The following is a 27,909-nucleotide window of genomic DNA, read 5'->3' as shown; positions in this document are numbered from 1 at the left end:
CACCCAAGAGCCAAGCTCAGGGGGTCCAAACAACCCCAGGGAGAGCACAGCGCCAGCACCGCCCATGGCAACCCCCAGACCCTGAACCCCCACATAGTCCTGGTCAACACCTGACGGCCTGCCCTTCTCCCGGACCCCACCCCCGGAATGGCAGTCAGGGAACTAGGTGGGTAGGAAGAGGAAAAAAATAAAATAAAATAATAATAATAATAAGACCCCGACACATACACCCCCACCCCTAGATGTGCTGTTGATGTGTGTTGTTGTATAGTGCCATTAAAAAGGAAAGAAGAAGGAGCAAAGGCTGGCATGGTGCCAGTTTCCCCTCCACCCCAACTCTATCCAAACCCTAGTGTCTAAATGCAACCGTTGTAAGTGAGCACAGGCACAGGGGGTGAGAGTGAGGTCATCCCACCACCCATAGCCATGTGCCCACCTCAAGTTCCTATATATGAATGTCATGAGGATGTTATGAATGAATGTCTAAGGTGTACAATAAAATTGAGTCCCAGGTGGCTATGGTCAACAAAGATGTAAAATTGTTGCAGCACACCCGAGCCCAAACAACCCTAAATGTATGGAATTGAAATGAAGAGGGTGGAGGTGCATGGTGAGGGATGGGGAGAAATAACTGTGAGAGCAAATGCTCCCACAGGGAGTCAGCTCCCCCACTGACCCCACCCCCCCCCCCCCCCCCCAGCCCCCCAAGGTCCACCCAGGGATTGAGGCCAAGACACCTCTCCATCTGGACCGACCGCCAGGCCCGCTGAGCTCCAGACCAGAGAGGGACAGAGCCCCGAGGGCCGCCAGAAGCTGCACCAGCAGCCTACACACCCGAGGGCCACCAGGACCCCCACAAACCGCAGTCAGCCCGCTACCAGATGGAGCCAAACCCCACCAGGACGACCCGGCCAAGAGCGCCCGCCCAACCGCCGACAGTGCCAGGAAGCACCGGGAGCGAGCCCCCACCACAGGAAAGGGGCCAGCCAGCCGGCCATGCACAGTCCCGGGCCGCCCCCAAGGACATCCACCCCATCCCCACCCCAGAAGAAATACTACACCCACCCCTCATTCGGACATCTCTCAAAACACATAGCACACTAGACACCTAGGCTGGGTCAAACTACCCCTTCTTAGGGGCCACTGGTCACGCCCCCAAACACCCAACCCCCCAGCCCATGAACCCACAACCTACCAGCGAGCCGAAGGCCCCCGCCCAGAACCGGGCACCAGAGCGCAAGCCGGCCCAGAGCCCGGCAACCCGCCCGCCAGAGCCCAAGATCCCCGAACCCCACAGGCCCAAGCCCGGGGGCGACAAGCCCCCAGAACCCCAAGCCCCCGCGCCCCCCCCGAACCCACACCAGCACAGCCAGGCTACCAGATCGGTGACCCACGACCGCCGCCACAGACCACCTGAGGGCCTGCATGCAGCCACCAGCAGACATCCCCCAGAACCACCCAGGCCCTCCCCAGAGGGAAAGCAGTGCCCCCCTGCCCAGGTACCCCCAAGAGCCCAGCCCCCGGCAACCCCCCCGGGGCCCCAAACCCATACACCCGCCTCCACATCAACCCCAAGGCCCCACAAGGTCAGATCCCAGACTACCCACCCTCACTATGTAACGGAGCCGATCAAAGGAGCCCACAGAGATTGATCCAATGTGTCGGCAGATGCTGTTTCAAGACTAATATGATCTAACAGAAGATTTTTATACTGATTAATGCTAAGATTATTTTTATTTTTCCAATTCAGGAGTATGGTTTTCTTTGCGATGCATAAGGCAGTGAAAATCATGCGACATGTATTTTTTTCCAGGGTAACATCTTCCAAGATAGCCAATAAGCAAACAGACGGAGAGAGTGGAATATTACATTTCAGACATTTAGACAAGTCTTCACAAACCTGGACCCAGAACCTCTGAACTGGTGGGCAGAACCAGAGTGCATGGATATAATCATCAGGAATATTGCCTGTGCACTGTGAGCAGTTGTTAGATGATGTAAATCCCATCCTAAACATTCGCTGACCTGTATAATGTACTCTATAAAGAACTTTATACTGTATTAATTGTAAGTTGGAGATTCTAGTCATTTTAAATGTTCTTAAACATATTTGAGACCAGGTGTTTTGGTCAAAATTGATTGATAAATCTGACTCCCATTTTGCAACAGGTAACATTATGGAGTCATTGATTCTAGACAATTTCTTGTATATTTTAGATAATAATTTGGGGGATTTAAGATTAAGGAACTCTAACACACATATTGGTGTTTCTAACAAAGTTTTATTAAGCTTAAATTTATTTTTTATGATAGACTTAATTTGTTGATATTCTAAGAAGTATTTATTTTCAATGTCAAATCGTATTATTAAATTATTAAATGGAATAAAGTCTACACCTTCATATATGTGTTCCAGACGTTCAATTCCCTTGACTCTCCAACCTGGGAAATTTAACATATTATTTTCTTGTAGGATGTCAGGATTGTTCCAGATGGGTGTATGTCTACAGGGAAGTAGTGAAGATTTTGTCATTTTCAAATACTCCCACCATGCTGTCAGAGAAGAGCTAATACTGATGCTTTTAAAGCAAACATGTCTTTTTATATTTGTGCTAATAAACGGTAGATCTGAAATCTTAATATTATTGCATAAAGTTTGTTCTATGTCTATCCAAGTTTCATCTAATGTATTCGGATTTAACCACTTTGAGATATATTGTAACCTATTGGCTAAATAGTAGTGATAGAAGTTGGGAAGTTCTAATCCTCCGGTATCTTTAGATTTCTGTAATGCTTTTAAGCTAATACGTGGAGTTTTGTTTTTCCAAAGGAATTTAGATATCAAAGAGTCCAGTGACTTAAACCATTCAGTTGAAGGTTTATTTGGAATCATTGAGAATAAATAGTTTATTCTCGGCAGGACCATCATTTTTACTGAGGCAACTCTTCCCATAAGTGATATGGGCAGAGATTTCCATCTAGTAAGATCATCTTCAATGTTCTTTAAAATTGGGATATGATTCAATTTTATTAAGTCTTCCAATCTAGGAGAAATATTAATGCCCAAGTATGTAATGTTACCTGATTGTAGTTGTTCATTGAGAGAAGTATTAAACACGCAGTTTATTGGAAGAGCTGTAGATTTTGACCAATTTATAGAATAATCAGAAACTTTTGAGAATGAGTTTATTAATTTGATAACATTAGATATTGAATTTTCTGTGTTCTGAAGAAAAAGTAAAACATCGTCAGCATAAAGACTAATTTTATGTTCTATATTTCTACACAGTATACCTTTAATATCAGCAGTTTGTCTTATTGCTGCTGCTAAAGGTTCAATAAAAATAGCAAATAGTGCAGGTGAAAGTGGACATCCCTGCCTGGTCCCCCTCTGTAAACAGAAGCTTGAAGATATTTGATTATTTGTCCTGACACATGCTCTTGGTGAGTTATATAATATTTTTAACTAATGTAAAAAAATGTTTTTTCTTAGCTTGGCCCTAAAACTTTGTCGTATCTTTCCATGGCAAAAGTTTTAATCTCACCTCTTAAATGCATAATTTTCCCATCTGGAAGCATGATTCAAGACTGAATAGCATTGATCAGTGGTTTTCCACATTATTGTGCTACATTTTAAATGCAGCAGAAACCCATTGTGATTAAATCCTGTCCAGTTTAATAGACTGGTAGAAATGCATTATGATTAAAGTTCAGCTGTTAAATATACAAAAGATTTATGCATTTAAAAACATGTTTTTGTGTTGCTGTTGAGTATTGAGGGTGGATTGATTAATTAAAAAAAGAAGGAGTTTTAAAATATTGTAATAAATAAATAAATTTGTTGTGGCTGTTGTGAATATATCTTAAACATTTTCATCAGAAGAGAACAAAAGCACAATCTTGTCGGTAATAAGATACTGTTGATAAGATAGTTGTTTCTATTCATATATGGTAAGTTCATTTATAAAAAATGCTAATCCTCTAGACAAGTCATCTCAGGACACTCGACACAGAGTAAACAAGGTCATATCCAGTTAAACACGATTTAATATAATCACTTGGTCAATTCAAAGTCACTCCATTGCATTCCAGTTTTTTTTTAATAAAAAAATACATTTTCACTATTGTTTTGGAACAATTTTAGTCACAAATATTTTAGGTACACGTGCTATTTGGGCTTAAAAGCAGTGTTTGTCTTCTAAACGCACCTGCCTCATCCTGGCCTATATTTTATTGATGCACAGCTGTTTTGTCTGTACTCTCCTGTTTGTGTTTGACCTCGGTGGAGCTGGGCGTGCACGATGACAGAACATCAAGCGAGTGCCGCAGTCACATTTACCGGTAAAAAGGTTTAATTCTGACATTTTTACTGCTTAAATATTTGTGCAGCAGTGACTGACACTTTCTCTGTAGCGATCTGCAGCATTTGATCATGTTGAGCTGTAAGGTTTTCACTCTGTGCTCCTGGGAGGTTCCACTTGTTTTTCATCATCGGCTATTTTGCTCTTTGTTACTCCAGCTTTAGAAGAAATAAGACCCACCAGACTTTCAGCATCATGTTTGTATACTTAGCTTCCAAAGTATAGTAATAACCAGCACTTTCAGACCCTATAATCTACTCTATTTATGGGTTTTTATTTAATTTCAATGTACAGTTTGATACTGATTCCCTGGCGAACCATGCTGGAGATGGGTTGTGTTTCACTGATCTTACAGCTCCTTGAAGTCATCATTCAGTTTCTTTGAATCTCTAAGGTCTTGTCTCCAGCAGCTCAACTTCAGATTCCCATGATTCATGTTGGTTTGCAACAAGTTTGTCCAGCGCTGGTAAAATGTAAAGCCCATTTAGCCTTCTATTTCTGGCAGCCTCAGCTGTACTCTTCATCCACCTGGCCCTGCTCTCGCTCACTTAGCGCCTCCGTATTTCAGTTTTAGTGCCATCTTTGTTGCCAGCAGCCCCCTTGGCATTAGACTTGATCGAGTTTCAGCCGTTTAAAATTCCAAATGTCAGTCTTATTTCCTCGCCATTCTGCTCCACAGTTCGAACCACAGTCCACTCTGCCCACTGATGGCTCCCAGTAAGACTGCTGCTGTTGTTTTCCAGCTCCATAAGAATAATCCAGGCTTTTGTTTGTGCCACACTCCTGTCCTTTGTGTGATTGCTTCTCATGAATTAGACATTATTTCCTGGCTTCGTTCTCTTCACTTTAGCGGTAAGTTTGTTTTGTAGGTAAAAGTCTGTTTTTTTTCTTTCTTTCCGATGCTGAGGTAAACTGGTGGGCTGAAATGTGGGTTTATTCAGAAGATTAGCTGAGGTTTTAACTACAATGTGGGTTGGAACTTAAGGGTTTTTAATGGTTTCATTTGCAAATGTTGCAGACTGGAGCCATTTAAATGATCGAATCTATCAGCATCTTTGACAAGTCGGTCTTCAGTGTCTAGTTTTTGACAAATTTAGGATGCTTATCAGGCTTCATTGTGCTTTAAAGCCTGCCAGTAACACAACATTCAGACTGAATGTTCCTCAAACATGCTGATTTAAGACGTTCATACATGCGAACAGATGCTGAATGCAGGTAAATAAAGGAAACACGTGACTCATACCCTTCCATTTTCTGCTCTGAATCTGTATATATTAATCATTAAGACAGGAAACAGTTGGTACATTTAAAGCACCACTTCTGCTTCTGAAAGGTTTCTACAAATGCCATAAACACACCGTGAGGTTGTTTAGATTTGTTACAAATGTGTTTCAGTTGATTTGACTGCAGGTGGTCAGTTCCCACACCCCGGATCACAGTTAGGCCACGTTCACTCTGCAGGTCTCAACGCTCCATTCCAAATTTTTGCAAAGATCCGATTTTTTCACTTATTTTCTGAGTGGTTCACATTATAATTTAAATGCTATAGTTATCAGACAGTGTGAACTGAAGTGACCCGCATGCACAGAAGAGGACGTGACATCACACGCAGCACACTGTTTACTAAAACTTCAACCAGTGTTTAAATTTCATCTTGCCTCTTCCCAGCTAAGTTGGAGCAGAATTGCACTTCTGGAGTAGGAGCGACGTACTGAAAGTAGAAACGCTTTCAAGTGCCATTTCTGTCATGTTAGTATTGATACTAATACTATGTTCGGTGTATTGTTTTGCACTTTTAGTGACGGGCATGTATCTTAGGTCTTTTAGCGTACAGTTTGGAACTTTGGCGTTTGTTTAGCGTATATCTTAGTCTATTTCGTCGACCCTTATGTACTGTTTCTTTTTACACTTTGTATTTTTGCTATTGTTGGATGTAACTGGGACCCTGTGTACACAATTTCATTCCACCACATGTACTGTACCACATGTGATGCGAATGACAAATAAAGAAACTCTGACTGACACAATTCAGCACCAATGTTTGGATCATATGTTGCTGTAGATATTCAGTCATCCAAGATGCGGTAAAAAAATGAAACAATAAAATAAACGATGATTCAAGTGGACTTGTTTTCTGTGGCATAAGCATAAGATGTGCAGAGTCCCAAGCTTTGAACTGCGTCATGTTGGTATCAATATTATCAATATTTGAATTGATCTGTATGATGTTAAAGTCAGATGGCTTGAGCGTTCAGAGGTCGCTGTGAAAGACACTGGATATATGTCCAATTTAGTACCACATACGAAAAAAAAACTGGGTCGGATTTGAAAAATAAAATTTTTGAATTTTTAACGTTCAGTCTGTTATGAAAAGTCTATGGGTTGCAAATGGGCCTAAAAAATAAATAAAAAATTGGTTTGGGCAACTTTTACCTGCAGTGTAAATGTAACCTTAGTAGTAAATAGTGTACTCCAGAATGTGTGATTAAATGCCAATTAACTATGCTGTAAAATGCATACAATTTAAGAAGACAGATTTAAATACATTTAAACATCTTCTGAACTTACCGTATTTTTCGGACTATAAGCTGCACCGGATTATTCTTATTCCTCAGGCGGCTGAGACGAGCTGGTCTGGGAAGCTCAGTCCTCACCTCCTTCTACAGGTGTGCAGTGGAGAGCATCCTGTGCTCCAGCATCAACGTGTGGCATGGAGGCTGCACAGCTGCAGAAAGAAAAGTTTTGCAGAGAGTGGTGAAGGCTGCACAGAAGTCTGTTGGAGTCAGTCTCCCCACCATCACAGACATCTACACCTCTAGATGCAGAAAGAGGGCCACCTGCATCATGAAGGACCCCACTCACCCAGCACACACACTTTTTTGCCCCGCTCCCCTCAGGCAGTAGGTTGAGGAGCATTATGTGTAGAACCACTAGACTGAGGAACAGCTTCTACCCTGAAGCTGTTAGACTCAGGAATCTCTAACCAGAATAATCACTGTGAAAAAAAAAATCATATCATGTTGCTGCTGATCTATTTCATGTTGATGTGTTCATGCGTGCTCATCTGCTCAGACAGACTCATGTTCGTGCTGCTGTTCGATGTAATGTTTTTATGCTATTAGTGCTTAGTGTATATTTAGTTGATGTTTTTCTTAGTTCATATCTTAGATGTTATTACAGTTTTTCTTTTACATTTTATTGTTGGATGTAACTGGGACCCTGTGTACATAATTTCGCTCCACCACATGTACCACATGAGGTGCGAATGACAATAAAGAAACTCTGACTCTGACTGATTATAAGGCTCGCTGTCGATGTTTGAGAAAATTAAAGGATTTTAAGTGCACCTTTTAGTCCAAAAACTATATAAAATATGTATTTTTTATTTTGACATTAACAGGGTTCAGAGTCATTTGAGTTGTATTTTACTAGTTATTTATTTCTTCACCTCACAGACACTATAGAAGATAAAGGCACATACTGTACAATAAGTGACTTCACAGAGTTTTGTGGTTGACCACAGCGTATCCTAAAACAATCCGAACAACCATTAAAACATCTTGTAATCCACTTTGATTAATAAAATTTCCACACAATGAGATTTTCAGAGTTCACTGCCCCACAAAACCCCAAAAATAAAAATAGCAGATTTTTGTTTTTTTTGTAGGATTGCTTAATATAATCAGATAGCAACAGAGTAGATGTTTTTTTTGGGGGGGGCAACACAGTGGATTAGTGCTTATCACCATTGTCTCACTGCAAGAAAGTCCTGGATTCAAGCCCTGAGTTGGGCCTGGGGTCTTTCTGTTTGGTACTTTCATGTTCTCTTGGTGTTTGCTTGGCTTGTCTCCAGGTTAATCATTCCCTTTAAGCTTAAAAATTATTTTAAGTGTTTAAAACAAGAAAACAAAAGCTTTTAGATTTTAAATTCCCAATTTTTGGAGTGAAACCAGCGTAATTAAAGTACTTCGTTTTTCATTAATTGGTCAGATTTGTTCCTGATGAATAGCAGCAATAAACCCCTTGGAGTGGCTTTAAGCTCAACAGGCCTACTGTGCAGCCACAACTACACAAGTCTGACCATCTCTGAAGCGTCAGAAAAAACGTTCCTTCATCCTCACATCAAAATTCAGCCGTACAAGGTTGCAGCTGAATGTCTAAGCAGTAGGTATGTTAGACACACCACCTCCTAACTGAATAAAAGCTTTTTTTTTTTTTTATCAAAAGCTGGATCAATCCTGCTTGCTTTATTGACCAACTCTGGAAGCAAACATCCCTCTGACTATAAAGTAGCTCTGGACGGAGAGATGATGGCTTCCACAGCAAGATGAACAGCTTCCTCAGTAAATCTTATAATTCATTATGGACTACCTCGAGGTGCAAGATGAAGGATTTTCTAATGACTTCAGTTACTGACCTAATCATTGTTAAACATCCGTGCAAAGACTTTAAATTATTTTTTTTTAGAATATTTATGTCTGTGCAATAATTTCATATCCTCCTACGCTGTGTTTATATGCGTGGTATTCCACCATACACCCACGCCAGGTCTCATTCCTTCAGCAAATCCAAGCAACAAAAACTAAAAAGTGCTCCTAGTTTTTGCTGAAATCATTGCAACCTGGCTCTGATGTAGTCCAGTATCAGAGGTTAAATGTTTGTTTTAAAGTTAAAATTATTATTATAAAAATATTCTAGAATTGCACCGCTCAAGGTGGCTCATGTTGGAGCAGCTCTGTGACTTTCATTCTGAGATTTTGCTTTTGGAAACTTTAATTCCTCTTTTTCTGGATGTAAAGCACTTTTTTTTTTAGATGATTGTTTCCTCTGGTATCAGATGTTGTGCAGCTGGAAGGATTGTTACAGATTTTTTTTTTTTTAGTTTTGGACATTTATTATGATGTGTAACCATGGCAACAAGGCAGTTTTCTACAACCAACAGCAGCTGATTAACATCTCAAAAGCTCAAATAACATCTCAACTACAGCCCCAAATCTCAAATGAGTTGAAAGGATGTTCTGTGGACGCATTCTCATCTACCTGCCAGCTGTGCTCGAGTGCCTGACCACTGAGATCCTGGAACTAGCAGGAAACACGGCTCATGACAGCAGAAGGACAGGATCGTCCCTCGACACCTACAGTTGGCTGTCCGCAGCAACGAGGAGCTCGGCAGACTGTTGGGAGGAGTAGCCATTGCTCTCGGAGGAATTCTGTCCGGCATTCGTGCGATCCTACAGCCCGGGGGAACCGACCAAACCTTCTCGAACCGAGAGACCAGCCGAGTCTGGGTGGACAGATCGGACGGCATCTGCAGCCAGTTTCTTAGGATCCACTGTGGGATGGACCTTTACAAGAGATGCTTCCTGTCTTCAGCCATCAGCATCTATAAAATCTCTTAATGAAACGAGGATAACGAGTTACAACAACAAATAATTTCCCTTTGGGATTAATAAAGTATTTTTGAATTGAATTGAATTGAAAAGAATCAGATTGGAGAATACCAAATTATCTCAAAATTGCACTTTTATTGGCTGGATTTGACCCAGATTGTGTATTCTGTTGATAAATTATGAAAAAGGGCACATTTTTTACCCTCTGTACTGGTCCTAAAGTCACTGCTAAGCAGGAACTTATGATGCAGGATGCTGAAGAATACAGTTTGCAGTTGTTTACATTCCCCAGAGTGACTTCTGTCTGCTTCTTGACATGTATTCACGTTTGTTCCTCTCTGTGTTGTTCTCTTCCCTCTTCTCACGTCTCAGAACCCTCCAGAGATTACACTTTAGCACATGCTCTTGAGAAAATTGAGGATTTATGATGGAAATTATTATTAATTAGATGTCTTCTCTTGTTGAAGCAAGGGTTGAAACTCAAATACTTACAGGGTTAGTTCAGATGTTTTGAGGTGGGGATCTTTGTAAACAGTATCTTACCTGTTGCAGATAACGCTTTAAATGACCTCCATCCATCCATCATCTTTACCCGCTTATTCCATTTTGGGTCACGGGGGTCACTGGTGCCCATGTCCAGCTATCACTGTGCAAGAGATGGGGGACACCCTGGACAGGTCTCCAGTCCATCACAGGGACACATAGAGACAAACGAGAAAAACAACCATTCACTCTCTCACTCACACCTAGAGACAATTTAGAGTTACCAATCAGCCTAACATGCATGTTTTTGGTCTGTGGGAGGAAAGTGGAGTACCCGGAGAAAACCCATTCATGCATGGAGAGAACATGCAAACTCCACCCAGAAATGTCCCGGGCCAGGATTTTAACTGGCAACCCTCTTGCAGAGAGGCTGCAGCTCTACCAACTGCGCCACCGTACCGCTGTGATTCCTGTTATTTTTGTTAAATATATTTAATATATTTCTAGCAGAAGTGCTCCAGGTAGCACTAGAAAAGCTATAACTAGCTGCTGCTATTTGTGCTTAAAAACAGACATAGAACTTCATGTAAACAATGTGTAATATAAAATTTACGACAGCCTAAAGGTTTCTTATACAGCATTTTTATGAACTGCTTTCAATCGTTTGATTTTGCAGATGTTTTAGGACAGCAGCAGTTTGATTTAGCTGTAAGCTCACCAGACCATCTGAGTTAAACTCAGTTTATGCAAACTGAGGCCATTCAAAGAGCTACCTACAACAGGCAAGATATTGATTGATCATAACCTTTCCACAGAACCCCCACTTTAAAAGATCTGAAATATTACTTTATCTTGTACAGCCATCAAACATGGAATAAAAAATCCCGATATTTGAGTAGTTGGAGCTAAACAGATGTATTTATCTGGTTGATTAAAAAAGTTTCAAATATCAAAACACATGAATAGTGAAAATATTTTTTCACTCTATATAAAGAGTTGTTCTCATTTCGCTGAAACCGTATCAGTTTGTGAACATGTCTGTATTTGATTCCTTCTGCTGTCTGCAATCTGCATTTTCTCACTCTCAGCACGTTCTCTTGCGTTCCTTTTATTCTTCACGTGTTTATCAGGATTATCCGCATTTTCTCAGAAGAGACTTTGCATTTCATTGTGACAGGTGTCTCATTTCATCTCAACACAGAAAATGTTCAGATCCCATCCCTGGGGTTGACTGAAAATGTCAAGTACAAGATTCAAACACAGAATTTAAACATCAATGGTGTCAGTGGAGGACTGGAAAAAAAAAAAAAAACATTTTCTTTGAATCCTTCAGTTTTCTCATCATATCTCGTCCTCCCTCTGTGACAGAGTAATCTCCTCCTTTCGTCACTCCACTTTTCAGTCCCTTGTTTTGGATTTCCGTTCAGCGGTGCAGCAGCTCTGGTGGAGGGAAAACGCCGCTGCTGGTGTCAGTCAGATTACAGGATGGTTTTCATGGACAAATCTCTCCAGCATCACACCCACACTCTCTCCCACCCAGTCCAACAAGGAAACTATTTTCTCCCTGTTCATGCATTTTGTTTGCTTCTATGAATTGTGGGTGCATTTCTAATTTTGTCTCAGATCCACACAAAGAGTAATGTGTCAACACTCCGTGTCCATATGGGTCTGACGTGTTCTCAGAATCACACCTCACAATATGCCATTTAAAGTCTTTTTCAAGAGACATGGCGTGACTTCTTTATGAACCTCTCGTGCTTTTCTTCTGTTGGAGGCAAACGAGTTTCCTTTTCATTACTTTCTTGCGCTGATGAAGGTGCAGAAGCGTTCAGCTCAAGCGCTGCACAGATGACTACTCACGGTGGGAACTAAAAAGAAACTTTTCTTCAAACGGGAGGAAACCACATGGATTTTTATAAAACTTTTCAAAACAGCTCATGGCTAAAATAACAACTTCAACTTTAAACACTTTGTTGTGCTCTCTTTTCTCCACGAGCCAATAACGCGAGTTAGAAATTTTAGATTTTCATTTTTTATTGGAATAACTGATTTTAAGCTGTATTGTATAAAATTCTGATTGTTAGCAGTTGTGACAGTTGAGGTTTTATCAAACTGATTGGATGATTCATTTCTTACTGTAACAAGCAGACTTCTTGTTTCTCCACACAGTGTTGTATAGACAACTACGAGGAGATGGTGAAGATCCTTCTGGACCGAGGAGCCAATGTTAACGCTCAGGACAATGAACTATGGACGCCGCTGCACGCTGCTGCTACCTGTGAACACGCAGGACTCGTCAAAATACTCATCTCACAGTAAGTCATAAAAACCTGCCTGGGTTTCCTTATATTTTCAATGCACATTTTTAAGTTCTTAGACCAGGGCTATTCAACTGGTGGCTCGGGGGTCAAATCAGGCATACAGGTGAGCTAAGTTCGGCCCACCAATGGGTTCATTTTTAAATAAAACTACATTTTTAACCATAAAACAAAGTTACTTAATGATAATAACTACTCCCTGAGCTCTTGGCTTTCAGTAACTGTGGCTGCCTGAGCAAGTTAGTTGAATAGTCCTGGCTTAGATCTAGTCAGCTTTTCATTCAGTGTGAAAATACTCCTAACTGGAAGTGTTAGTTCCATCTTGAAGCCATGTTGTAATATTTTAGCTTTAAACCTGAGCTGCTGCCAGCATTGTTAGCATGTTGCGTACTAGTCACAAGCATTGAAATTAACAAAGTGATTCCAGTTACTTCCTTTGTTCGAAATCAAAACCAAAATGTCTGTTTTTTTAAGCGCGGCCGTGTTGCATTGAGTCTGTTCCATCGATACAACATACCTGCTCATACACCCTCCCAGCTCATATTATAAATGTCATTAAACCTCAAATAACTAAGTTCAAATGTATTTTTACAATGCAACACATTGCAGCAAGGGAAGAGCTATGCAGATAAAAAAAAAAAAAAAAAAAACCTTGAAAATATTTTTGAGTGATTTTTTTTTTTTTGGGTGAGGCAAATGTCGCATTTATTTACATGGAAGAGTATGATTTATAAAATAGTTAAAACTTAATTTAAAAGTTATTGCCAATATGGAATGCTTATGATGCTTATGGGGTAGAGGTAGGGCAGCCAACTTGGGACCAGAAAGTCTTGGTTCGACTCCCAGCCATTCCCCCATGTCATGGCGTCTCTGGGCAAGACACCCAATCCCCAATTGCTCCCCAGGCGCTTACATAGCTGCCCACTGCTCCACCTGGGTGAATCTCAGGTGTGATGGGATAAATATATAGGACTAATTTTATCATTGTATGGAAACATACAATGATGACAACACAGCACGTTGTTTCTTTCTTCTTTTTCCTTTTGTGTCTTCAACTTCTGGCTCCTGGTTTTGACTCTAGTTATATATGTATATATTTTATTATTCATTTACCCTTTATTTATCCAGGTAGTCTCATTGAGCCACAAGAACTCATTTTCAAGAGAAACCTGTTTAGGGAGCAGATGGTGGGGGTTAGGGGCCTTGCTCATGGGCTCAGAGTGGGGCGAATGAGGGTGGAGGGAGGTGTGGGTGTTTCACCTTTTCCACCCACATTGATGTTGACGGTACCAGGAGCTGACTGTGACTTTCCGATCACAGGCCCATCTTCTAACCTCTGCCCTACCACTCCCCCACTATATATATATATATATATATATATATATATATATATATGTCACAATATTTTTATTTGTGCTCAAGGCCCAATTTATGCTTTAATGATCTATCAAAACATGCCTGATTGGGGATTTTTTTTTCCAGATTGCAGTCAAGTATATGAATTCAGCGCAGATTACAAACACTTTCAATAATGTAATTTTTTTAATATTATATATTTCATTAGCAGATATCTTTAGGTTCAGTGCTGACTCATAAATATGACATTTGAGCTAGTTGAATTAGAGATGGGGTGAAGTTTGGTCCCATGTTGGAATGGCCTGCTGCAGTGAATGCAGTGGTGAATACTAACAATATCATGCTGAGGTGCATCAGGTTTTTGATTGATTTTGGCCAGGAGGTTGATTGAACAACTGATCTTACTATTGATCAGATCAGCACATCACAGCTTGGACCTTTCTGATGTTCACAGAGAACTTCCAATTAATCAGACCGAGCTGCAGCTTGGTAATCGACAGATTCTGCATCAAGTTGTAATAAATTGAGCAGCTACGCTCTAATTGGTCATGGCTGTAAGCAGATGGAGGGGTGGGCAGAGTTAGCTAGCCACCTCTGCCAACTTAGACAACTGTCTGAAATTAACCGGCATGTTATTTAGACAACAAAACAAATAAAATCAAATTTACACACAGAAAGTGGACACAAACTCCATTTTAATACAAATTTTATTGCTTAGGTTTGAGTTTTTGGTAGGAGAAATTACTTTTTTTTTGTATTTCACAAACATCAGCGGGTGCCACATGAAGTAAGAAACATTGATGGTAATTGTTGTGAGTTCAGCTTAATAACGAGAGGAAGAAAACATTCAAGACTAATGATTTTTGAAAAGGGAACAAAAGAAGGAAAATTAGCCGAAGCCACCAAACTTCTGTCTTCCACTCATCCACTTGTAAGAAATAAAAGTGACAAATATATATAAATTATTATCAAACAGTATCAGAGTGACATATTGTCATTTTTAATAACTCACTAACCCTGATGCATGCTCCAGTCTCCATTATATAAATTAACTGCTAATAGTTGGACCAAGTCTGACTCACAGTGACATTTTTAATTAGGATTCAATGAAATGAGTTGTGTTAAACTTTAATTACCTCCTAATGAAGAGATAATATAAAACCTCATATGCACACTCAAATGGTGCTTTGCCACTGTCTCAACTCTCATTGGTTCTGCACCACACTGCACCAGTTAAGGACCTCCCCACTGTTGGTACCCACCCGTTCGTGGTTCCAAGCAGACTGCTCCAAGGTGACGATTTTGATGAAAGCAGACAGCAGCCGTTGATTGGCCAGCAGAGCTACGTCACTGGATGACCCGCCCAGCAACACTGCAAACTGAATCTGCATCTGTACCTCTATTTCCCCTCTGATCATGTTGACAGATGGCGCTACAAGACATGAGCACATTTACAGAGATATCGGAAATGATGGTGCAGCATGGCTACACCCGGACTTATATGCAGTGCCGGGCAATTAAGTACCACAATGGGCGGAGTAGCTCAAACACGATGATCTGTTGCGATACCACCCACTTTGCATTGACGATCCTGCCCTCAGAGCAGGAAGACAAGTCACGGTTGCAAATCACCTACACCTTAGAAGAAGCAATAAGAGCCAAGTGGAGCCGCACTCATCAGTGGCAAAGTGGCTAAAGAAACACTAAAAACAAAGACTTAACAGAACGTATCCAACAAAGTTAAGTCAGGTCATCTGGACGGTTTCTTTTTTTGTTGAGACGTTTCATCCTGGGCAGCACGGTGGCGCAACTGGTAGAGCTGCTGCCTCTCAAAGAGCAGGTCCCTGGTTCAAATCCTGGTCTGGGGGCCTTTCTGGGTGGAGTTTGCATGTTCTCTCTCCGTGCATGCGTGGGTTTTCTTCAGGTACTCCGGTTTCCTCCCATAGAACAAAAACGTGCATGTTAGGCTGATTGGTAACTCTAAATTGTCCCTAGGTGTGAGTGAGAGAGTGAATGGTTGTTTGTCTTCTTTGTCTCTATGTGTCCCTGTGATGGACTGGAGACCTGTCCAGGGTGTCCCCCGCCCCTCGCACAATGATTGCTGGACATGGGCACCGGCGACCCCCATGACCCATAATGGAAGAAGCGAGTAAAAGATAATGGATGGATGTTTATCATTGTTTTACTCTAAATTACTTCTAATACTTTTTTTGTTAAATACTCTTTGAAAGTTGTAATATTTTCTGTTCATACCTTTTCCTTGGTCGTCTGTTTGAAGAGATCACAGAAACCATGCAGGAATGCATCATTTGTAAGCACGATTAAAGAAATTGAGATGTAATAAACGGGAGCAGTGAGAACGAATCACATCAAAAGATTTTTAGTGTGGGACGAAACCAACTTCGAAGGCTCGTCTCAATCTTATTTAATTTTTATTTTTTTATTACCAGACGGACGAGTTATATCCTGACATAGTTGAGGCTGTTTGAAACAAAGCTGCTTGAAAGTTGCTTTTCATCCCACGTGACGAGATTAAACACAAACATAAAGATTCGGCACCACTCAGAGGAAACAGCTGAACAGGATAATTTATTTGTATATAAGAGTTGGGATTAAAGTCACAATGGAAAAGAAAAAAGTTATTTTAAGAATCTAAAAAAGTTAAATCTGGTCCTCTGGACATTCAAAAAAACAAAACAAAGCAAATCAACAAAAAATGTAGAAACGTTTCGTCTCTCATCCGAGAGACTTCCTCAGTCTGAGGAGCTGTATTCAGCTCAGTCTCTTAAATAGCACCGTCTCAGTGTGGATAAACCAGTTTTGCTGCTGACAACCAAAACCAGCTGATCACATGCTCAAGAAGGACCATCAGCATAACAATGGATCATTAGCACACTGATGGCTGTTTACTGTTCACAGAGGGCCAGATTTAACTGTTTTAGATTTTTCTACCTGGATTATTGAGCATGCATCAGGTTATTTTAAGAATATTAAGATGAATCAAAAGCCAAATTACTGTATGTTTTGTATGTTATGTTTAGAGCATATAGGGGAGTGGTGGCGCAGAGGTTAGAGAAGGTGGATGTGTGATCGGAAGGTTGCTGGTTCAACTCCCGGTATCAACAACATCAAAATGTGAGTGGAATAGGTGAAGCACCCACACCTGCCTCCACCCTCATTTGCCCCATTCTGGGCCCTTAAGCAAGGCCATTAACCCCCATCATCTGCTGTCCTGGGTGTCCTAGATAGCAGCTGTCTCCTCCACACAAAGGGCTGTGGTAGCTCGGTGGTCTGTGGTTGCGTCAGGAATGGCATCCAGCGTAAAAATAATCGCCATGTCTTCATGCACCTTAGTTCTCCGTGGCAACCTCTGAAGAAGGGAGCAGCCGAAAGAAGAAAAAAAGTAGCAGATAAAGTTGGCTGTAAAAGATTTAAGGCTTCTCTTGCAGTCCCCTAAATGTCAACTGATAATATACAAGCAGCAAATTGATTAACTTCTGCAAATTAATTTCACGTTTTATTATTCATCTGCTCATCTCCCAGTGGTGCCAATCTGCTGGCCGTTAACTCTGACGGGAACATGCCCTACGACCTGTGTGAGGACGACTCAACACTGGACATCATCGAGACGGCCATGGCCAACAGAGGTAGAGTATAAATATTTAAAGAGCTGGCAAACCATGTGGTTTGTGGAATGAGTCATTGGGCTGAAACGCTTAGTTAGGATAAATATTTGTGGTTTTAGTCAACTAAATAACCCCAAATCCTCAGGAGTCACATCTAATCAATGGTGACATGCAAATACACAACTGCTCCTCCTGACCAGAGAAAAACATACATTTGTTATCTACACGTAGAAAGATTAGCAAGAATTTTAGCTGGGAATCAAAAAACAAACAGTCAGGGAAGATTATAGCAGATTATAGACATCCTGTTATGAAGGAGGATTTATTCCTCAAGGTGCCCAGCTGACCAAAGGAGGACTCAGGAAATAATGTGATAGAAGATGAAAATGTGGCAAAAGAGCTGGTAGCCCTTAGGCATCCCACTAAATCCCAAATCCTAATATGCATGAACCATTCAGTTTATTAACATTGCCAATTCCTTGAATAATAAAACAAGATCGATTAATTCCAGCTGCAATTAGACTTGCAGTAAAAGCTAGTGTTTTTGACTTTGAGTAATTCTGCAGGACACTCTAAACGTTTTCATAAACAGACAGAAAGTTAAGACTCTGCTGTATAAGCTGTCTGTCCCTAATCTGCATCATGTCTCAGAGACTAATTACAGGACAGTGATAGAAGTAATTAAAAAATATATATAAAATACTTAGCTCCTTTTCTTCAATTTGAACATCATGAACAGCCAGAGACCAGAACAGCAGGACCATAAAACATGTTGATGCAGGCCGGTGTAAAGACAGAACAGACCAAGGAGCCGCACAGATCTGCTCAAAGCAGCAAGTCCCTCTGCTGCTTGGTCCGTGTAAAATGTTCTTGATGTCTCAACATCTCAAAGATTTGTTGACTAACACAAGCTCCTTTTTTTTTTGTTGAGCTTTTGAGAAGTCTGAACTAAACTTTTCTTGCTCGGATTATTTTACGTCAGTGTTATAAATATAATCAGTGCGGGAAGCGTTCAGCAGATAGTGAACCCTTGTATCATCCTTAACCTTGCAGTTTAAGGTTGTTGGCAGTTTTCCTGCACCGGTCGCCACAGGAACAGATTGCAGAAGAAGACTGCAGCAGGGATGTGACCTCAGACTGCTTAGTGTCCCGCAAAGATTTAAGATCAGCACTCCAGGTAGCTCTGAAATATTCACAGTGTCTCCCCCAGTGGGATGCAGATTAGGATACTGTATATTCATGCTGCGTCACAGTAAACATCCGCAGTCTGTGATGTTACTGGGAGAGTTCAAGGAGACCAGCAGTGGTGAACAAACTGCACATCAGCGATGAGGGAGGGCAAGCTTGTGCTGTGTTTTAAAAGTGTGAGTTGGAGTAGCACAGCTTTAGTTACGTTGAACTAAAAGAAACCAGAGTCCTCTGGTAAATGGTTTCATTTACAAACAGGCATGTGTTCAGAGCTTCCAACGATGCAAGAAAATCCATCTCTCCACTGTACCAAAACTGCAGCCGTCTTCCTGAGTTGAAATAATTTAAATCGCTTTACATTCTGCTTTGAGAGTTTTAAATGTTTTTGAATTTCAGCATAGAGTTTAATGAGAAGACATAATGGTTTATGGAACTGACTATTTGCTGGGTTTGATCAGAGACATTTGCTGAGTGAACAACTTCAGAAAGTTGTTCCAGCAGCCAAGAAATGATTTGGCACAAACGCCCAGAACACAGACTTTTTTCTTTTTTTTTACTTGTGCTAATTAGTGTTGCTTTCTTTCAAGTTTCTGTAAACAGGATGTAACCTTGTGTCATATTTACTGTGGAGACTGGGCATGTGCACCTATTTTCTTCTCCAAGGAGAATTTCTGTCATTTTTCTTTTCTGGCAGGGAATCTCCAGTTTGTTAAATGCTTGTGAAAAATAATTTTAGTGTTTAAAAACTGTGTTCATCTGTAGAAAATAGAAAGGAATTTGCATATTTTATCCTACCAAGGCATAAAAAGTTATCAGTGGGAGCTTATAGTGTGTAAATGGCTCACTAGGATGGCACGTTAGCAGGACCTGTGATTCATCAAACACATTAGTCAATATTAGGGATGCACGATATTATCGGCACGTTATCGGTATCAGCCGATATTAGCATTAAAGTGAAATATCGGACATCGGCCATTCCATCAAAATAACTCACCGATATAAAAGACGCTGTTTTTGTATGACAACCCAATGACAAGGATGCCTGCAGCACCAGCACAACGTGATGATGTCACACGCGCCTACCTGATCTGATCATGGCGGAGAGGAAGAAGTCAAAATGTTTTTGGTGTAGAAGGTTTTTTTTTGTTGTTGAGGATTTTTGATTACGAAGATTTTTGGACTACGTTGAGTCTCGCTACATCGTCCCCAGTCGGAGGTATTTTTCCGACGTAGCCTTACCCGAGTTACAAGCCGTAATTTCTGACATCATTGAGAAGCTAATAGACGATTGGATGAGTTTATCACAGATGTTTAGACGTCAAGTGTTAGCCCTGTTAGCATGATTAGTCTTGCGGCACAATGGATAGACAAAAACTTTGAACTTAAAAAGTCTGTCCTTCATGCACAAGAGTGCAGAGGATCCCACACTAAAGCTAGGAACGTGGAACAAGCCTCCACAAGTGAGACAGCGTCGCAGGTGACTAATGCTAATAATTAACATTTAACACTTTTCGTTTAATATAATTACGTGCTATGCATATGGCTGTTACTGAATATATGTCACCAGCCCTTACGGCTGTTATACAATTTTTGTAACAAGTAAGTCTAAATAAGAGAGAGGGCTATGTTCTGACAAAGGAAAGTAGCTAAAAAATATCAGTATCGATTATTGCCCAAATAGGTTTTAACATATCGGCATATCGTATATCGCCCAAAAATCCAATATCGTGCATCTCTAGCTAATTTTAAACCTCTAGATTTTTTTCCTGACATGATTTAGAGCAATGTCAGTGTTGCTGCTTGACTATATGTGCTGAGCATATATCGTGTTGAACTGGCATGTGTACAGTTTAAGCTCAGCAAAATTACATTGGCTCAGAAACATGGACATTGTTCAATTAAAAAAAAAAATAAACAAACGGTATCATGCAAAAGTTAACAGGTTGAATATTAGTTGATTTAGGGTTTCTTCACATCTGTATGATAATTTTGAAAAATAATTGTTTTAGAAGTCTTTGTTTGGCTAGCCATTAGCATTTTCTGGAAGGACTTCTGCCCGTTCGTTCATATTCCATATTATGTGTCTCATGCCACAGCTGGTAAGGTGCAAACTATTAAAAAAATTATCACTTTAAACATGACCAGACTTATCTTTTTTAATATAAATAAGACAAAGAGCCTGCCTTTGTGCCCTTTAGCATCCACCAGAATAATCAGTGAGCTGCTTAGTTGTGAACAACACAGAGCTGATTATCTGGAGGCACCAAGGTGTTGGTCATCATAAAGGTTATTTATATTTCCCTGCAAAGCTAAAGGTCAGAAAACCGTTATGATTAAAGCTGTATTGTAAACAAAGGCACCGTTAATAAATTAGATTTATTTTGAACTGTACTGTAAAGGCCACATCACACCACAGTGTGTTGACTACAACCTGGTTGTGAGCCAGTGTTGGAAGCACATCTAGAACAGGGGCTTGAAAAGGGAGAATGCACTCAAAAATGAGGTTCTCAGCTTACAATGGGTTCAGTGGAGCTGCAGAATGCAGATAGCGGTACAGTAGGTGAGAAGAATGATTATTAAGCTGATCAAAGGGAGTGCAGCTTTGCTAATTGCTCTGGTAATGTTCTCAGCATTGTGGCGAGGGATAAGACTTCGATCTCCAGAAATACGTGGACGAGCACACAGGCAGCCTGTCCCTTACACACACACATACACACACACACACACACACACACACACACACACACACACACACACAGAGCATTTGATATGCAGCAACGACTGATCAGACTCTGCCCTGATCCTCCTCTAGAGCCAGGTGGATCTGTGATGAGCTGCAGTGATAAAGACGAGATCAGTGTACCTGGAGCTGAAGGGTGAAAGAGTTCGGTCAACAAGTTAAACTACTGACACCAGCAATACGATTAGTCCATGGTTAAATTTTAACTGGTTCTGATGGAACAATGATGAGCTGTAAAAAACAATTAACTCTTGTAATAATTACACATAAAAAGTACAGCAGCCAAATGATAGGTTGCCTTTCCTTATACAAACACATCCGATGAATCACTGTGTTTAAGGCCATATTCTCATTGTAAAAGTACAAGTGTCTTTCATTGAAAAATAGTTAGTTATTGAAAAAGCACTAAAAATGCATGTTAATGATGGTACCCTTGTCCATTCAACTCTTCTTTTTAAAATGCATTTTGATGTTGAAATCAATTGGCCTCGATGACTATGAGATTATTGTTTGAGTCACTTATTTTCCAGCTGGAAAGAAAGAAGCAGGTAACATTTCTGACTTTAGCCCAGAGAGATTGGTGCAAACACCTTAAAAAGCAAAACTGACATAAGGTTGACTGAAAACTGCAAAAGGCCTGGATTGGTCTGACTCAAGCCCTGATTGCAAAATCAGTCCCCCCTTCATCGCAATCACTGACTGACACTCATGTGGGCTCCTGCTTTATTCAAGAGATTGACACAAAAGGGGAGTTTAGACTTTAAAATATTAAGGCTCCAAGGTGAAGGACCAGATGAGTGGACGGAGGCTCATGTCACGAGAAAGGTTGTAGAGCTGAATCCTGAGGGTAAAATATGCACAGTCAGGGGAAATGTGTCGTTTCTATTTATTTCACGAGTGAGTGCCTGTTTCACAGGATTCTTTTCTGTACAACCTTAAAAAGATGTCATTTGTTAATAAAATATAAAAATAAAAACAGAATATTTAAATTTTGAAATTGTATTTAATATTTCAGGATCTTTGACTAAAATTAAATAAAAAATAATAATTTTTGAGACATTAGGTCTTCATGTATTTATTTATTTTCTATAGAATAAAAGAAAAAAAAATGTCATTGAGAATCAAAGAATCAACTACTTTGAGTAAACTTACTTTCCCACCCCCCAAAAATAGAAATTTTATATTTATTGCAGCTATTTGGATCCAGATGTGGATGCTATAGAAGTTATCTACCAATTTCAAAGAACCAAAGAAAGAAAAATGGTAAAAAATAAAATAAAAAAAAGAATAAACAAAAAATATAATAATTTTAAAGTAAACAGTCGTTATCTCTTCATCAGTAATGCTATTTTATTCACATTACTGATTTCTAGACTTGTAGCTCTTTTAATGTCACTGTGACGCCTGGGGAGGAAACATTCTGCGACTGTCACTACGACTCATATTTATTGATCGTGTAACATATTTTTTTGCTTATAGAAAACATCCAGAGTAATTTAAAAATAAACTTTGCTGCCGATCAAAAGGGAATGTACGTTGCCGTTTCATCAAACCCCATCAAACTTTGGCGTCTGTGTCGGCTTCGGTTGAACATAAACTATCTGCTGCTTTCAGGAAAAACTAAATTCTAACTTTCAGTGGGGGACGATTAATATTCGTTCTGCATTCGTGTTTGTCAGGCATCACCCAGGAGATGATCAACGAGACGCGGGCGTCCACGGAGAGGAGGATGATAGAAGACATTCAGGAGCTGCTGAGACAAGGAGAGGAAGTCAACCATCAAGACTCTCAGGGAGCCACATTGGTAAGAAGCAGTTCCAATTAGGCTGTTTGTTTTTTAAAGTTCAGACATTTTCCTTCATATGAAATTAGTGGTGACATAAAATTCATTGTCTGCGGGATATAATGTGGAAAAAGAAAAAAATTAGTTCTGCCCAGCTAACGTTTAATGATGTGAATGAGCAGTTATGCCAAATTCTCTCTCATTGCTTCCTGTCAGTCTGGATGAGTAAAATCAATTTGGGATCCATCATTGCACAGAGAAAGATTGATGGAGAACTGTAGAAAACATTCAAGACAGCTTCTGATTTTTATATTATCAGAGGTGGATGTCCCAGCAAGTTAAACCAATGGTTAGACTTTATGAATATGAGAGGAGATGGGGGGAGGGGGCAGACTCAACAGACCCTGGTTGGTTATAGATTGCAAAGAGAAACAAGGTGAGGATATTTGGCAATATGTAGTCACTGAGGAAATAATAATCCCAGGTTATCAGGACAAACGCCTCATAGATGTCAGACACGGTGGTGGAGGACTGATGGTTTGGGCTTGTCTAGCCTGCTCAGGACCTGAGCACCTTTCATTCATCAAATCCAGTATCAAGTCCTCTGTATATGAAGGTGTTTTGATGTGAAATGTCAGGCCAGCTGTCCAGAAAACTGGAGCCAAGTTAAAACTGGGCCATGACCCTGAGGATGGCCTCAAATCTGCAACAGAATAGAAAAGAATCAAGGTGTTCAAACTATCAGATGAATATCCAGACTTTAGTCTGGTTAATTGTTGTGGTGGACCTTGAGAGAGCAAGAGCCGTGCACAAAGAAATGTCCATAAATATCATTACAGTAGTCCCTCGACACGTCGCGATTCGACTTTCGCGGACTCACTCCTTTGCAGGTTTTCAACGTAAGATTGTACACGACACACGATTGGCTGATTGATGTAAGGTGACCAAGGCGTTGTGCTGAGGGGACACTGGCCATCAGGAGCACCAGGACATTTCCCAGTGGCCTGGACATTTCCCGGTGGCCTGGCTCACTCAGTGATCGCCGAGTGGGCCTCCTCCTTTCTCTTTCTGAGGCTGTCGGTCACAGCAGAGCAGAGACACACAGCAGGTGGGCACGCAACTTGTTGTGTGTCTCTGCTCTGCTTGTTTATTTAAAATAATCAAGCATGAGCTGAACTGAGCCTTTAGTCCCCTTCGGCGATCACTGAGCAGGCCAGGCCACCGGGAAATGTCCCAGCACTCCCGATGGCCAGTCCAGCCCTGGGCACTGATTTGCTAATTAACTGTAGCATCAGTTTGTCTGCTCTCTTTCGCTGTGCTCTTTTAGAGCATTTAGAGAGCTTAGAACAGAGGTTCCCAACCCTGGTCCTTGAGGAACACCATCCTGCGTGTTTTTGTTGTTTCCCTGCTTTCACACACATGAATTGAATGCATGGGTGATTAACAGACTTCTGCAGAACTTAATAAAGTAATTAAACCACTGAATCAGGTGTGTTGGAGCAGAGAAACAACTAAAACATGCAGGATGGTGTTCCTCGAGGACCAGGGTTGGGAACCTCTGGTTTAGAACATTAAGAACATTGCAAGAGTGTGGGAAGAATTTATAAAGTCTTAAAATATATATATAGATACTAAAATAAATATAATGTCCCTACGTCATGAATTTTCACATATCGGGGGTGTCTTGAACGTAACCCCTGCGATAAGTGAGGGACCACCATATACTGAAGCTATGTTATAAATAAGAGTGGGCTGAAGTGTCCTTCACAATGGTGTGAGAAACTGATAAGATCATGCAGAGGAAAATGATTTCTTTCCTACCCACAGTGGTTCTTCAAGCTGTTGAATCCTGGACTTGAATTTTGCTCCCTGTTTTTGCATTTTAATAAGTCTTTGCTTAAAAAGACACAGTGAATTATATCAGCGCATTCTTTGAAAATTTCCCCAACTATTCGTAAACTTTGGTTAGAATCTTGTCGGATTTGGTAAAACTCTCTTTGCATTTGCTAAATGTTCGCTATTAAACCACATCACTGTTGGAAACAGGGGTTGAAAATATGATGCAAACTTGTGTCTTTGATTATGAAACTAAATTATTCACAGTAAGGTCCAGTGATATTTTCATTCCTTCATCTGAGGAGATTCTGTTGGATGTGGCGCAGACACACAAACACACTTCTCCACACGTGTGGGCAAGAAAAATGTGTGTGGTGCAAAAAAATTGGATGATCACTGTTATGGATTCAGTCTTTAAAGTTTATGTTCTCTGCAGCCGTGTGTCATGAGGCTATAAAACCTTTAGAGCTAATCAGACACTCGAGACTCAAATCTTAGAAGCAAATCAGCTGATTGATTAAAAATGTTCTGCAGGTGCACAAGTTGTCCTGCAGTGATTGTCAGACACTTAAATGTTATTTTGTAATAAAACTTTATGCGATACAGAGAAGTAGGATTACATAAAGAATTTAAAATGCACACTTTTATTACAAGATGACAAAAAAGTTGATTAGTTTCTAAAAGTGAAGCTTTAAGTTGTTTTTACCTCTGAGGTGATTCTGTACTTTGTAGAACCAAAGCTAAAAAAAAACAAGCAAACTCCAAAAGATTTAAGGTTGAACAACTGAGTCCCTGATGCCGCTCCATCGAATGACATCTTTAAATAAAAGAGAACAGCAAAGGTATTAGATATGGATTGTGCAGTCTTTTTCTGTTTAAGTAAATATTACATTTCAGTTGTGCACAAGAAATCCAAGACTTACTGAATACTCAGAGTTGATGTCAGTTCTTTGTTAATTAATTGTATTGGGTCAACTGCTCCCTAAACTTATTTGCATCAGCACAGTGGTGCATTAAATTATTCAAGCAGGGAACAGAACAACCATTTGCATCTAATTTTGTGAGGATAACATATAATTCCAGAGGTCTAAATGAAATCTTTGTGTTGCAGTGATTTATTTATGATATGGAAACCCAGTGACCGATCATTGGATAGAAATAGTGACAGGAAGATTGTCTCCCAAAATAACCTCGTTAAGCCCTAAATTCTTACATCAGCTTGTCTGTTTGAGCTGCTCGTCTCTTTGCTTTATGCTTCTTGTTAATCTCTGTTTGAGAACGATGAAGCAAACTGGAGCACGCCTTAATAAAATCACTGGCAGAGAAGAGAAGACCTGCAACTGGACGGAGCTTATGCAAAATTAATCTTGTACCCGTTTCGATGCGCAGGAGCAATGATAAACAACTTTTGTCTGCAGAAGTGAATTTTAAAAAGTTTGTTACAAGACAAGGTCGACTGAGTGCAATCACAAAAATATCGTTTTTATTAAGAGGAATGTTTGGTTCAGTTTAAAAGCTGAAATCATTTTAGGACATTTCAACATGAAGCAGTAGTGTAGCCATAGTTTGACATAAGGGACCGTCTGCCTCAGGCTGTGATTGACAGGATGCAGCAGAACAGTTAACAGCTGATACTACAGAGGGACCAAAGTGGCTCTTTGTTGACCCAACACTCTTCTCCAGACTTAAATTGTGCACAAACTTTCCCTTGGATTTTTTTTTTTTTTAATTCAGTTGGCATCTTTTGCCAAAAGTTGACGAGATCAACGTTTTCTTCTTTTGGGTTTGTTTGTTTGGAGTCCAGTGTGTGGGAAAGTTAAACCTGCTGAATCTGGTTCAGATGTTCATGTTCTCTTCCAGTGAAAGAGGAATTTTGGGATATTTTTCTATTCAGTGCCACAATCAATTTATTATTTTTATTTTAATAATAAGAACAGCTTTAGCAGTTTGCTGACCTGCTGATCTAAATAATTTTGTATTTGGATTCATGCCAGGTTAACTATGGTACAGAAGTTGATGTTTGCATAAAGCTCATCGTGACTTTTTACACTTCACTCCGTACAGGCCGACGGTCATTTCAAAGTTTTCACAGCTCCCTGTGGAGCCACAAAAGCTTTATGAAGGCATTTCATATGACTGGCAGTGCTCCCTGAGACGAGCATGTGCAAAAAAAATACTCCACAGCAGAAGTGAAACAGTCATTTATAAATGCCAGGTCTGAGATAACTGTCTGCAAAGTCTAAATTAGAGCAGACGGTCACTTTACAATCAAAGCACTGAATGTTATCTTAGCTGTTTACAATTCATTAAATCCAACAAAAGTTAGAAGTTTAGAAGAATTTCAGTTTTATTGTTGATTAGTAAAACTTGGGGCTAACAATTCTAAGTGACTGAATTGAATGTTAGAAAAGGGTTCATTTTAATTTTATTTCTTCACTCCTGTCATCAAAACCTGCACATTTCAGGCTCCACTTCATAAAGATTTTGAATTTCATAAGTTTGTCACTACAGTAGTCCCTCGCTACTTTGCGGTTCGTTTTTCGTGGACTCGCTCTATCGCGGGTTTTCAAAGTAAGACAGGACACATGATTGGCTGATTGATGGATGAGATGCACGATCAGCATGGATTGTTTATTTAAAATAAATTATTTTAAATTATTTAGCACCTGCTGCACCTGTGTGCAGCCCAGAGGTGCAGGAGACGCTTCCTCCTGCTGCGTGTCAGATCTTCACTCTGCAGCGGAGAAGTGTGCGTGGCCGAGAGCGCTGCCAGGTGGCAGAGAGCTGAGCTCATGACAAGTTGTGCAGTTTTAGAGTGTTTAGAGTTT

General features: G+C 40.4%; 1 protein-coding gene across 1 annotated transcript in view; it reads left to right on the top strand.

The window, feature by feature from the left end:
- ppp1r16b (protein phosphatase 1, regulatory subunit 16B) overlaps positions 1–23,470 on the top strand; it is a 70,347-nt gene extending 46,877 nt beyond the window's left edge. Inside the window, exons 3-6 of the mRNA XM_037679821.1 lie at positions 12,404–12,549; positions 17,452–17,555; positions 23,142–23,266; positions 23,462–23,470. Coding sequence (XP_037535749.1) covers positions 12,404–12,549; positions 17,452–17,555; positions 23,142–23,266; positions 23,462–23,470 — 384 coding nt within the window. The remainder of the gene's footprint in view (positions 1–12,403; positions 12,550–17,451; positions 17,556–23,141; positions 23,267–23,461) is intronic.
- Positions 23,471–27,909: the final 4,439 nt, after the last annotated feature.

This window comes from Nematolebias whitei, chromosome 7, assembly GCF_014905685.2.
Source record: "Nematolebias whitei isolate Nwh7 chromosome 7, NemWhi1, whole genome shotgun sequence".
In the NCBI taxonomy this organism is placed as follows: domain Eukaryota; kingdom Metazoa; phylum Chordata; class Actinopteri; order Cyprinodontiformes; family Rivulidae; genus Nematolebias; species Nematolebias whitei.
Note: the sequence above shows the minus strand (reverse complement) of the source record. Positions and strands in the feature narration are given on the sequence as shown.